General features: G+C 38.4%; 1 protein-coding gene across 3 annotated transcripts in view; it reads left to right on the top strand.

Moving 5' to 3' along the window:
* Positions 1 to 13,351, top strand: part of fbh1 (F-box DNA helicase 1) — a 35,633-nt gene extending 22,282 nt beyond the window's left edge. For all 3 annotated transcript variants that reach the window (XM_002931853.5, XM_004913050.4, XM_031899062.1), the window contains 4 exons: positions 2,879 to 3,007; positions 4,529 to 4,635; positions 10,318 to 10,449; positions 12,257 to 13,351. In XM_002931853.5, coding sequence (XP_002931899.3) covers positions 2,879 to 3,007; positions 4,529 to 4,635; positions 10,318 to 10,449; positions 12,257 to 12,427 — 539 coding nt within the window. In that variant the 3' untranslated portion in view covers positions 12,428 to 13,351. The remainder of the gene's footprint in view (positions 1 to 2,878; positions 3,008 to 4,528; positions 4,636 to 10,317; positions 10,450 to 12,256) is intronic.
* Positions 13,352 to 14,578: the final 1,227 nt, after the last annotated feature.

Raw genomic sequence — 14,578 nt, 5'->3', positions numbered from 1 at the left:
ATGGGTTACTGCACAAGTACAAATTTGCCCAGTGTTTATAAATGACCCAGTGTGTGTATGTGTGGGAAAGTTTGAAATAAGTATCTACATCAAATAAGTGCAGACACAATAAAATGACTAAAATATAACTAACCCTGCCTAAGTCCAGATGTGCACCACCGGACCTAGGCTAATGCTAAAAGTTAACCCTTTTCACGTACATGGGTTCCATTTCTGTTTATTTTTAAACTTAAAAGTTAAGTTTAATTGTCGCCAACCTCAGCCTTCTTTACTGCTTAACCCTTTCACTGCCAGCTGATTTGTCCCAAAAGTGAACATCTACTGCAAAGCCATTTTTAGACATTTTGCACTCATTGCATTTGCTTAGTTTTTTTAACAAGAAAATTTTCAAATGAAGCCAGGATATGAAAGAACAAGTTATACCGAGTAAAACAATATGCCATTGCATCGGTGCACCTAAAGACACACCTACATAAGGGCAATTTCAGCTGGAAAGTTTGGAGCTGCGCTCTAAGTGCACACCTTGCAGTTTTTCTTGCAGTCTTAACACCCCCTTACCTGTGAAATACCCCACAAACATGCATGGGTGCGCCTAAAGACAGATTTTTAGTCTAAACACCCCCTTTGCCTGTAAAATACCCCACAAACGATATATTTGCATACCTGCAGCAATTCAGCTATGCCATTCTTGCTTTCCTAAACGCAGAATTGTGGATGCAGTTCTCCTTAGTAATTTGCACTTGGCCTGAAATGAAGAAAAATAAAAAAGATCCAAAATTAGATTTCTCCCTAAAATTGCAAAAACAACTAAAAAAACCTGCCCAATTTAGCCAAAATAAATTCAGTTTACCTTTATCTGTTTAGATGAGCATCTTTCGACCGTTTAGTTTAATCTGTATTCTTGCAAATCTTCGGGTGATGCTGCTTTTTCTTTGTTTTTTTTTTATTTCTTTTTTATTTCTTTTTTTGTTTGCTTTTTTTTTTTTTTTTATATATATAACACCAAACAAAAAATATGCAGAATTATTTGCCACCAAATATTTACGCTGTCAAAAATAGAAACTGTAGCCCAGAAATACAGGTAACTACTACTACGAGTGTTTGAGATGCCAACAATTAATCTTGTGGCATTAGCTAAAGAGGTGACATGAAATAATGAATTAACCACAAGTTTCATAGCGCCACAATTCTGCAAAAAGCTGAATGCCTGCACTAAGAACAAAATATATATTGACCAGAAATAAAGAAACAAAGGCCTCAACATCTGCATTGAAAGCTGAGTTGTCAATTCAAGCCTCCAGTTTCTCTCCAACCAAAACAGCTATGCCATCAGCACAATACTATTACTCATAATAAAGAGAGACTACAATTAGCATGAAGTATTGAAATGAAAACTGCCATCTACCAGCAAGCTATAACTTTCTTTTCACAACTGCGAACAAAAACCCTAACTGTGCAAAAAAAAAAAAAAAAAAAAGTTTCCAGGGAGACCTAATACTGTTGAATAGTAAAATATAAAATGCTACCCAGAAATAAAGATAAGAGTAGCTTATGAGGTGTCAGTAAAAAAAAATCTTGTGGTATCAGCAGGGGAGATGAATCATCATGATCATCACACGCCACAAAATTTTAGGTGCCCAGTCCGTCACGTAACACCTCAGTTGGCTTCATCCTCCAGTGCTATACATAACCTAAGGAACATTTGAGGTAAAGAAAAACCCAGACTAACCACAACATAAAATTCTGACCTGAATACATAAACCATAAGGCTATTATATCAGTTTTACACAAAGCGGGATGCCAATAATTATTATAAATTCAATCAGCACACAACAATTTATAACCCTTTTCAATAGTGCAGCTGAGTATGGTATATTTCAAAACATGGTATATGGTATATTTTGAAACATAACTTGGGGTTGCGAGGGCACTTAGGGCAATAGTACTGTGTATTTTGTCTTATACCCCTATTGCTGCACACTTTGCAGACTTTCTGGGCAAACAGTTTGCCAGGTGTGGGTGGAAGCGTATCAGTAAAGTGCTTCCCAATCAATCGGACCACTCACTAGCGGGCATCTCAAGCACTCCTCTACGCCACCCCAACAGGGCAGGGATTATCTGCAGCTGGTATTTATAATAGGATAAGTTGGGGCCTGGTACTGCTGCCTTATATACAACATTTTTCACACCCTCCTCTACCTCCATGGGCTCCTCGAGCACTAACAGTGCTATTACTACACCATGACTCCTCAGTAGATGACTTTTTATGCAAGCACGTAGGAGGTACTGGCAGTTAAGGTACTGGAAGTGTAGTATAGGACATTCTTAAATTAATCCCTCATCCACTCACTTCATAGTGGACATTGTGCAGTGGACAAGTCGTACATAATTTTAAAAAGAGAATGTAGTAAACTATCTATTACTGTGTTACTTTTAACAGCATCATCTCACCTCCATCAAAAAAAATTCCCTGTACAACACCTATTTAGACAAGACAACCAGGGTTGAGTTGATGGATTGAGCCAAGTGCCTTTCAAGTTGAAGCAGTTTATTGCAAGGTGCTTTAAGATCATTTAGATGGTGCTCTAGCACAGTGTCTTTGAGGTATAACAAGCAAACAAATATTGCAAACTGAGTACAGCAGTGGTTCTGACATAGAAATGCCTTCTATTTTTTTTATACATGAGGCATTATCAACATTTAAAAATGTAAACACTCTAAAGTCCACAGAGGGTCAATTTGAGTATATGTCGCTCTGCCCCCTTTTATGGTTGAAATAACCATATTCCTGACAACAACAACAAGGGTTCTTCTCTGAATTCTCTATATTCAGGCATTTAACATCTTTTTCCTTGTTAAAACTCTTCTTATTTTTCAGATTTTATTTTGGGAACAGTACATAAAGCCAAAGGGATGGAGTTTGAGACCGTGCAACTTACAGATGACTTTTTTAAAATTCCTGCTGCAAGACACAACTTAGAGAGACTGAATATTAATATCACAAATTGTAAGTAAATACACAAACCCTAACATTGTCAGTACTAATTATAGAGAAGAAAGTCTTTACAAGTAGTAGTGTTTTTGTATTATCTGACACTGACATATTGCACAGCTGTAGGTTTAATTTTACACATGCAGCAAGGGCTTGGACTGGAAGAAACACAGACAAACAGTGTATCTAGTATAAATTAATCTAAAGCAACTGGACTTGCTAAGTAATCATTGAAGACGTTTCACTACTCATCCGAGCAGCTTCTTCAGTTCAACTGACTGGTATGGGAAGTCCTCAGCATATGTACTCTTCCACTAATCACCTCTCTGAAGAGTTACAAAGTGCTATTGTGATTGGCCATGTCTGTGTATTGTGACATGGGCCATGTCTGTGTTCTCTCTGCAGTCGGAGAAACTGCTGTGTGGACCATTAGCCTAAGGCTGTCACTTTTAGCAGAAATGCCTATGACTGCCTTTAGCAGCTCCTACAGGTTTTAATGGAAACAGAGCTGGTATGTGACATTAGCCTTAGGACTGTTGCTTTTGTTTGCTTTTAACCTTTAAATGTAAACAGAACACTTTTTACTTTTTGGTTTTTTTTGGTGGTGGCCTTTAAGACAGATAGAACAATATATTATACCATGGTAATGTGGAAAGAAGCCTCAGCTCTTTTGGGGTAACTTTTTACTAGATTTTGGAACCGTATGGTGGGCTTTGCTTCCATTCAGCCAAAGGTTGGGCACTGATATTGGGTATAAGAACCAGCTCGGAGTTGGTGTTACAGCTCATCCCACAAGTGTTCAGGGGGGTTAAGGCTCAGCACAGGAATGTCTTCCACTCCTATCTCCGCAAACATATTTTGTATAGTTTTAGTACACGTTTGTGTACTGAAACAGGAAAGAACCTTGCCAAAGAAGGAAGCACAGAAAGAATGTTATTGTATGCGTACTCTCTTAAAAGAGAAGGAAACCAAAATCACTGGGAGATCCAACATTGCTAGGTAAATCCTTGTGATTCTAGTAATTCACCTTATACCCTGGGCCAGTTTTCCACTTCTTTTTTAAAAAAAAAAAAAATGAACCAGAATCACACTGTCATCTTTTTCCAACCTCCCAGATATCCCCTATTCTAGAAAGGTGCATGTGGGAAAGCAAAGTAAATGGTAACTTGTTATACATGTACCTTTTAGGGCTCTGGCACACAAGGGAGTTTAGTCGCCTGCAACAAATCTCCCTTGTTGCAGGGGACTAAACTCCCCGATATGACATCCCACCAGCAAAAATGTAAATCGTCGGTGGGATGTCATATCAGGGAGTTTAGTGGCCCGCAACAAGGGAGATTTGTTGGGGGCAACTAAACTCCCTCGTGTGCCAGAGCCCTTAATGCATAGAGTATTCGACAAATGCAAATACAAATGGTGTGGTGGCTCTTTAACCAGTGTCTTTCACAGTTTTTACAAAAAAATAATGCCACTTTTTTGTGTCTAAGGCTATGAAAAAAATGTGTGCAATAATTAAACATTATACTTTGTTTCCAGGTGTATCTGGGGAAGATGAATGGAATTTGTTGTATGTTGCAATAACCAGAGCAAAGAAAAACCTCATAATGACCAAATCCATTGAGAATATTATGACTTTAACTGGGGTAAGTGTACAGTACATTGTGAATTGCAGGAAAATGCCTTGTTTAAATAATTTCATATTTTATTTCATATAAATATTTTGAACAGGTTAAAGTTCAGTTTTTAATTAAGTGCTACCTATTTTACCAATACATTTAGGGGAAGGTTTAAAATGGCCATTATCCAGAAATTACAGGAAGACTTGATTTCTGAATAATCTCTCCCATAGATGCAAATGTAATCAAATAACGTCTTTAAAAGTCTTTAAAAATGATTTCCCTTTTTTTCTGAAATAATAAATAGTACAGGTATAGGACCTGTTATCCAGAATGCTCGGGACCCATGGTATTCCCGATAAGGGGTCTTTCCGTAATTTGGATCTTCATACCTTGTCTACTAAGAAATCAATAAAACATTAATTAAACCCAATAGGATTATTTTACATCCAGTAAGGATTAATTATATCTTAGTTGGGATCAAATACAAACCACTGTTTTATTTTTACAGAGAAAAAGGAAATCAATTTTCAAAATCTGAATTATTTGATTACAATGGGGTCTATGGGAGACAGGCTTTCCGTAATTCAGAGCTTTCTGGATATCAGGTTTCCAGATAAGGGATCGCATACCTGTACCTTGTACTTGATCCCAGCTAAGATATAATTAATGGCATTCTGTTATGATTTTTATAGTGTACTTTTTATTTTTAAATTATACTGATAGCAATTCACTCATTCCATTTAAAATTTTATTCTTGAACCAACAAATGTATTTTTTTTTAGTTGTAATATTGGTGTGTAGGCGCCATCTCAGTGCATTGTGCCCAAGTCTGAGCTTTCAGAAAGAGCCAGCGCTAAACATTAGAACTATAAACCTATTGTTTCTCCTACTCCCATGTAACTGGAGGAGTCCCAAGCTGGACTCGGATTTCTTACTTTTGAGTGCTATTCTGATATCTACTGGGAATTTTATTGAAATTAAAACAATTTACAGAATCAAACATTACAGAAAAAGAACCATCCAACCAAACCTATAACATCAGTTAAGAAAACATCAAATAATGATATTAACACTTCTCTTATTCACATGTCTCTTTCAGTTTCCCATATTTTGATAATCACAAAAATGGCAACATCCTGTAATTACAAGATAACACTTGCTCTAAACATTTAATTGTTAGAAAATTTATAGACAGATCATTTTCTATATTTTGCTTTGAGGTATTGAGTCCCTCACTGCTGGCTCTCTTAACCTGAGCCCTTGTCCCTAAACCCACCTCCTCACCGACTTCCATTAGTTCCTCTTCATCCAAGGACTCACATTGTATCCCCTGAAGCTGCTCCACCTGATCTTACTTACTTTTTTCCTCCCCCCATAGAACATTCACCGAAAACCTGTTCTCACTCTCAAGGCCCAGATTCCTACTGCCCTGACTGCAAACATAAATTGCACAGGATCTGCCTCTCACATGCCTTGCTCACATTGTTATTATTATTAACATTTATTTATAAAGCGCCAACATATTCACATGTTGTTTGCCCCACAAAAGGCAAACTTCTGTAAGTTTCATTTACCAGCAAGATAGAACTTAGAACCACACTTAAAATACAACGTTTGCTGGTCAACGTAATAACAAACCTCTGTCTTTCCCTATAAAAAAGGAGTTGGGCAAATGTCCCTGAACAAAACCCCTCAGTGTGTAATTTAACTTGCACCTTGCAGCCCCTCACCCAAAAACATTCTTCATCAAAGATTCTGGTGAGGGGTGACAAGACTGTACACTACCTCCTGAGCCAAATAAGAATGTCCTCTGGGTGCACCATTTCACTGTAATGATAGTGACATTCTTGGTATCAGGCCTAGAGACTGGTATCACTCGAAATCCCTCCGACTCTGGTGCCCCCTTTACTAGATGGTACCTCCTCTTTGCTTAATAAAGCAAAGATATCATCTGATGTAAAGCCCAAAACCTCATTTATGAACCTCCTAGTCACAAACCTCCTGCTCGGGCAATCTGCTGTTTCCTTGGACCACTTGATCTTAACCACATTCCATCTCTTCCCATACTCTTCCTCTATAGCTTCCCCCAAGTGCTCTAATACAGCCCCTGCCTTCCCCCCACACACTCCCCTCTGCACTTACCCCTCCGGCGGCATCAGTGCCTGTAACTTGCTCCACATTCCTGTCCAATTTACTCCTCATTAGTCCCATTCCCTGCACCGTTACTTTGTACACCTGAAGCAACGGCTCCCAACCTGCTCTTGTACAGCACCATTTCCCTCATGTACAGCAGCACTTTCAGCATCCACAGATAAACTATCAGCATGGCTTTGCACAGAGACATTCCCTCCAGCACACTCAGCACAGACTCAGGCAAGTGCTCACTCACACACTCAGCAATTGCGAAACCTGTGTCAGTCTCATACATGCAGCCCCCCCACACCTCCCCCCCGCTGTATCTCCTCAAACCTTTTCTTATTGTTAAGTTCAAGTTGTCTGTGTGTCTGTCTCCTCATGTTATTTATTTAGTTGCTCCAGTTCCCTAATAGCAGCCGCTCTTCTTTCCCCCTTTAGCAACTTAAGGTCATTAATAAGAATTTCTATTCCTTTAGCCAGAGGCGTGCCTGGCCTCCAAGCACCTTAGCTCCTTCAGCACTGTGATGATCTTTTCATACTCAATTGTAGCTGCACCTGTAACTCCAGCAGCCAAATCAGTCTTTGAATCAGTGCATACAGTCCTGTAAGCCTTCCCTCCAGCAGTACATACAGTCCCTCCAGCCACCTCCCCAGCAGTGCATACAGCCTCATTAGCCTGCCCTCCAGCAGTACATACAGTCCCTTCTCCCTCTCCCCCAGCAATGCATACAGCCTCTCCAGCCTGCCCTCCAGCGGTACATACAGTCCCTCCAGCAGAGTCTTTCACAAATAAAGTGTTAGCTGCTTTTCCCTCACATGAGGGCAGTCTCTCTGCACCAGGTCCCACATCTTTTCCCGACTCACTGCAGATTTTCCTCCAGCCCTGGCTTCGGTGCTGAGCGCCTCTCACTGCCACTTTGCAAAGCACTTTCTGCCATTTTCACTGCAACACGGTGAGCTGGATCCTCCACGTCGGCCACAACTCCCTGCTTAGCAGGCCTTTCTCTGATGCCCCCAGCATGTTTTGTGCTTTTTTGTGAGTAAACTTCTACCATAGCTCCCCACCAAAACTCCAGCATCAGCTCCCTGCTCAGGCAACCCATCAGGTTCAAGGCTCTCCACATCATTGCCAGTCACAGTTTCCATCTCAGCAGCATAAACTTTCCCCAGGGCAGTGATGTTGGATTCAGCAGCCCTCCTGCCTCAGCGGTAAATTGTGACTGAAGTTTATCAGAGCACAGGTCACACGGAAAAATGGATATGGATGGGCTACACTGGATGTGACATCATTATATTCTGCTATTTCACATAAGGAAGGATTGGTGGCAGTCAACTATCATTTAGAAAAATATAGTCAATACCCTAAAGTTTTGAAACAGTTAATTTTACGAGCTATAGAATATCTTTTGGAACATAACTACTTTATATTTGATTCACAGTTTTATCTGTGATTTTATCTTGATCAGATTTGAATATACATCTAATACATTATATTCACTATATTGATGATCTGCTCTGCATTTGGCAGGGCGAAATTGAGAAATTTCGTGATTTTGTCAAATTTATTAATGTTAACAATTTGAATTTACAATTTACAGATAAGTTTTCATTTGAAGAAATTGAATATTTAGATTTGAAGTTGATTGCTACCAACAATGGAATCCAGACCACCGTTTATAGGAAACCATGTAGTGGTAATATGCTTTTACTTGCCCGTTCTTGCCATCCAAAAAACCTGACTAAAGGCATACCAGTGGGACAGTTCCTAAGGCTGAGGAGGAACTGCTCCACTGATATGGAATATGATACATTTGCAGAGGACCTAAAAAATCACTTTAGAGAAAGGGGGTATAGTGAAATGGTTGTAGAACATGCACATAGGAGAGCAAGTAAAACCCATAGAGAATTATTGTTGAACTCTATCCCTAAGAGACAGGATAAAGTTTGGGAAAATAAAATATCTTTTATTGCTAGATATAGTAGGCAATATAACAAAATTGTACAATACTATATGCTGACTGACTTTTTTGACACTTTGGGACAGGGCATTGGCAGGATAGCGAGGAGGGCTCATACCCTAAGAGATAGGTTATCTCCCAGTTTCTTTAATAAAGGTGGAGCTAAAAAACACTTTTTGGAGACCAAGGGGTGTTTTAAATGTGGAAAAAATCATTGTGTTGCATGTGAACATCTTGAAGTTTTAAAAGAATTCCGATCTTCAATCACGAACAAAAGTTATAAAATAGGCAGCTTTAATTGTAATAGTACAGCAGTAATATATTGACTATATAGTGACTTGCCAAAAATACAATAAATAATATGTGGGATGCACAATGCATTCCCTGAAAGAGAACATATTAATCGAATTTGTAATACATAGGGGCACATTTACAAAAGCACGAATGCTCCGAGTGTATTTTTGCCGATTTTTTCGGGCGTCCGCACGACTTTTTCGGACGTTTGCGCGAAAAAATCGGAAAGGTTTTACCACTGTTTACAATTGTACGGTACGAAAATTTCGTGACTTTCAGATAGCCAATACGATATTATCGTGACTAATACGATTTTTTGTAAGCATTTTCGTGATATTTGCGATCTTCAGAAATTTTCGTTTCCAATCCGATTTTTTTCCCATTCATGATTCGGATTCGTGGATTAGTAAATGTGCCCCTAAGTATGCATTTAAGAGCAATGCCACTAGACATTTTGCAGAGGGCAATAATAGTGATAAAAAGTTCTAAACAGTACAAGCGATAGAACAAGTAAAAACTGGTAGGAGAGGAGGAGATACCCTTACCCTTCTCCCTAAGCGAGAAGTATACTGGATTTTTTATTTACATACACGTATTCCTATAGGTTTGAATTTTACTTTTTACGTAACTTTTTTTTTTTACTTTATTTTTACTAAGTAACCCGTGCTATGTATTTTTTAATTCTTGCTTAACTGACAATGTACTTGACAGAGTTAATTGTATACAATGCTTGTAGTAGTGGGGGTTGAAGACTACTCTACATTGATTGGTTTTAAATGTAGGTGGGTGTATGCTTTACCATGTATATATTGATATGCAAACAAACTTTGGTGAGCCTATGATTAAGTGCTAGATTGGCATGAAACGTACATTTCATGAGGTACGTTTTTATTTTAAATGATATATAATAAAGATTTGTAATTTTTAATTACTGATTTTTTTTTGCGGACTTAATTTTTCAATGTTGTAACTTTTTCCCTCTTGGCCACTGGAGGGCTGAGTCTGCATTATATTCACTTAATATTTACTTGCCTGATTTTTTTCCTAGATTGGCCCATTTTTGTAACATGGCTGTGGCACCCTGGGAAATGAAGAATATGGCTATGCCCATGTGAAATTTCAAAATTAAATATAAAAAAAACTGTTTGGGCTTTTAATGCAGGATGCATGGATTTCAATGCAGGATTCTGCTGGAGAAGCACAATTAACTCATGCATTTTAAAAAAAAACATGTCTCCCATGACCGTATTCCTTTAAAGTACACACTTTGTACATTGACATCTGTTTATCTGTAAATTCACTTATTGTATTATTTCAGGAGTACTTCCTGAGGGCAGAGTTGAGCAGCCTGGTTTTGAAGGATGGTCCAGTACAGTGTGCTCTTAAACACTGCAACAACAGTCTGCTGGAAGATGCTGTCTTGACACTGAAGAAATTCCCAATGATTTATGTAAGTTTTCCCAGTGTTTGTTTGCTCTAAAGCAGTGCTGTCCAGACTGTAGAAGCAGTGCCAGCACACACAGGCATCATAGGGCAGACAGAGCATGACACACAGGCAGGGTGGGGCAGACAGAATATGGCACACACAGGCAGGGTAGGGCAGGCAGAGTATGGCACACACAGACAGGGAAGGGCAGGCAGAGTATTACCTGTGTGTGCCATACTCTGCCTGCCCTATGCTGCCTGTGTATACCTTACTCTGCCTGTCCTATGCTGCCTGTGTGTCATACTCTGCCTGCCCTATGCTGCCTGTGGGAGGTGAACCTGGCAGGGGTTTGTTCTGAGAGTTTGTTAGCATTTGGAAATAGCCATTAAATGGTTCCTTAGGTGTGTAATTATGTGCTGGGGGTTGCTGTGCTATCCACAGGGGAGGTGGAGGAGGCGGCATATAGATGGTGGTATATCCTAATATGACATAATTCTTTCACATATGAATGATGGTTGATATCCCTACAGTGAGCACCAACCATTTGGGTTTTTGCTGCTCTACCACATTAATGTGGGTATGGTCTTAAAAGCTTGTGTGGGTGTGGTTTGAAGTGGGTGCAGTTTAAAAAAGGGGAGTGGTCAAAACTGTCTTGCATTAGCAGCCCTCCACTATGTATGCTAGAGAGATTTTGGCACTACAGAAGTTGGACAGCGCTTCCCTAAAGGATTAGTTACAATTGAGCTAGATAAATTAGTATCTGTATATATTATTATAATAATGAAACACTGAAGTGCTTAATCGCAAGTTCAAAGGTATATATGTACGTACAATATATTTCCCTATGGTTTCCCCTCTCGTGTTTTCTTTTAAAACAATTTACATTGTCATAAAGTTAATGTAGTTCTGTGGGAGTATATAAAATGTATAAGAATTTCCTTTAGCTCAGCAGAGAAAACGCAGTGTTACCGAGTGTCTGCTGACCTAAAGATAAACTCAAATTCATCTCTAGCAGTATATTTGCTGACAGTTCTACAGGAGGATAACCCCTTGCAAAGGAATGTAATTATAAAGGAATGCTATCAATCAAGTGAAGCCTAGCGAGTGCTGGCAGAGCAGAGTTATAGGGAGTTACACAGAATTTTAGAAGTAATTTCAGTGCTTTTAAGTAGCAGGCTATATGAAAGTTGTGCAGTTAGGTAGTGTGTAAGAACCTCTCATAAATACTGAAATCACTCATGTTAAATGTATTTGGGTAACATGGAGCTTATATGTGATAAAATAGCTGGAAATGACACGTTAATAATAATGAGGTTTAATCATCTGTGCAAGCGGGGGGGGGGGTGGTTCTTTGTTGCTCGATGTTCATACACAGTCTTAATATAGAAGCACTGAAAAATCCTTGTGACAGCTAGAATCAGCACATTTTAAGTATTTTCTGTCTGTCAATAATGGTGATTCTATTCAAATAAATGACAGGCTGCATAGCCACAGGGGCTGCTTAATATTATAGAAGTTAAATGAACAGCATCAGTCCCCGCATGTACCATTGCATAAGGCCAGAAGCACAGATTATCTTAATATTTCCAATTCAGCAGTGGCGTAACTACCCCCCCAAAAAAAATTCTTCAGAGGGGCCCAGCACTTAGTCTCACAATCACCGCACCCATCAATCACTTGTTGGCTAGTTGCTTTCTTCTGGTGGGATTAGACTCAGGCTTACATAATGTTTTTGGCTCAGCAGAAGCTTTAAAGACACACAATGACAGCCTGCGCACAGTTCTCTCTCACTGTGGTTTAATGACTTTTTTTTTTTTTAATGTCTACATAGAGTGACAAATCTGAAGACGAAGGAGGCTATATCTGCCATGCTTGTGTCCAACAGCGGATTGGCCCACTCACTTCCTTGATGGTTTGTCCAGAACGGGTAAAATCCATGAAGATTAATGTGGAAAATGTGCAACTTCCCAGAAACTTTCAGTTGCTTTTAGAAGCTTTTTAATAAAACAATGAAGGAAAAGCAGTAATTTTGCTGAATGTACAATAAAACATTAACTCCAGTTTTTACTTGATTAACATCAGTAATTAGGATTTATACAAGATTTACACAATCGGCATGAAATATTACACCAACTTTTTTTGGTCATTTTACATTTAGAATCCATTATTTTAAGGAAAGTCATTTTGGCATTTTACTGCCAATAGCGTAGCCACATTAGTGCCACCTAGAATGCTATATTCATTCTGCAGAATGCATTACCATACCTGAGTAACAAACCCTAAAATCTCCCCCCGTTACGATAGCAGCTGCCATTTGTAGCTTCCATGTTGCAGCTCTAGCGGTTGATAACTCAGACCACACATTCTGATGGGAATGAATTCTTATGGGAGGGGGAAGCAAAAGAAGGGAGAGCTGTGCAGACTCTGACCCCAGGAATTAAGGTTTTTTCTGAGAGGAAGTCTGATATGAAAGTACATGTGTACACAAAAAAAGGCAAGAAATCCTCTGTTTCTTTTGATACAGGACTCAGTGCCACTTTTCTGTGAGTGCATATGGCTGTATTTACATGTATATTTACAGCTTACTTAGTTTTACCTTTCCTTCTTCTTTAATATTTTTAGACATTACAATGGCTCACAAGCAAAATGCCAACAATGCTGTCAAGGTTATCAATTGTATTATTTTTGATAATATCCAGTTAGTTTAAAATAATGTTGACTCTTTAAAAATCCCAAGTGAATAAAGAATATGGGAATTTCTTGCCTGTGGTGAGCTCTGGTATCTTGCAAATGATATTGTGTGTATATATATATATATATATATATATGTAATTGCTTTTGTATTTCTTTATATCTGTTCTTTTGTGTGTGTGTGTGTGTGTGTATTGTATGTGTATATAAAAATAAATCGCTTGATTTTCAAACATATTAAGTATGGAGAGTATTCATTATACCCAGTTATATTCTTAATGTGCATCAACAAATTACCATAAGCATAGGATATTTCATTGCTTTCTGTGAAAAGATGGTAGATATTAGGTATTAAGGTAGAGATTTTCTCATTCCAAAAAGTATGCTGGGGGGAGCACAAAGGATGCAATTATAATGCAAAGAAGCTTTATTGTTATGCCATACACAACATGTTTTGGGCCCCTTCTGTGCCCTTTATCTGAGGGTTGAAGCATAAGGTCTGTAAGACTGAGCACAAAGGACCCATCTACTAGATTTTCTCCTTCCACCTAGCAATACTGAGAAGGGTGGGAAGAAACACAAGACAACTTTCAGACTGTTGCCACATCAGTGTATCTAAAATTGACTCTATTAAAGACTCCAGTTCCCACCATGCCTTGCAGGCTTCTGTCCTTTACTTTCTTCTCATGTCTATTAATCCCAGTGTTTCAATGGTTTAAGTAGTCAGGGAAAGGTGAAGAGGGAATGAGTAGAGACAGACAGATACTGCTTTCCATGCTGTGTAGCCATGGGTGTATTAATTCAAATTGAAAAAGGAGAAAAGGCACAGGTTACATAGCAGATAAGAGATACGCTGTGAAGATTCCCATTGTATTCTACACAATGTATCTGCCATGTAACCGGTGCTGTTTTTGTTTTTTTCAGCTTAAATGGCTGCCCCTGTGGCTACACCGTATCTTTGTTTATATAAACTATAGTAGTGTTTCTGTAGCAAATACACCCGTTTAACCAGGGCAGCGATACATTATATTTGAATTACTTTAAAACATTTTCATTTTTCGGTGTCACTGTTTTTTTTTTAACCACTAAGAAACTTTCATTAACATATATATAAAAGTTTATATATATATATATATATATATATATATATATATATATAAAATAATCATCTGTGGCCAGCACACCCTTCAATGTTTCATCAAAATTTTTTTTATTGTAGATATATTGTTAAAACCAACGTTTCGGTCCTTATTAGGACCTTTCTCAAGGATGAGAATCCTTGAGAAAGGTCTTAATAAGGACCGATGATTATTTTCTATACAGACATAATTTTGGCTAGCACCCCGCAGAATATTGAGCCTTGGAGTGCGGACACCATTTGGATTGAAATATATATATATATATATATATATATTTTTATTTTTTTTTATTATGAAAAAAAAGTGATATATCCATCGTTTCA

The sequence above is a fragment of the Xenopus tropicalis genome, chromosome 3 (assembly GCF_000004195.4).
Source record: "Xenopus tropicalis strain Nigerian chromosome 3, UCB_Xtro_10.0, whole genome shotgun sequence".
NCBI classification, from domain to species: domain Eukaryota; kingdom Metazoa; phylum Chordata; class Amphibia; order Anura; family Pipidae; genus Xenopus; species Xenopus tropicalis.
This window is presented reverse-complemented; position numbering and strand designations above follow the sequence as displayed.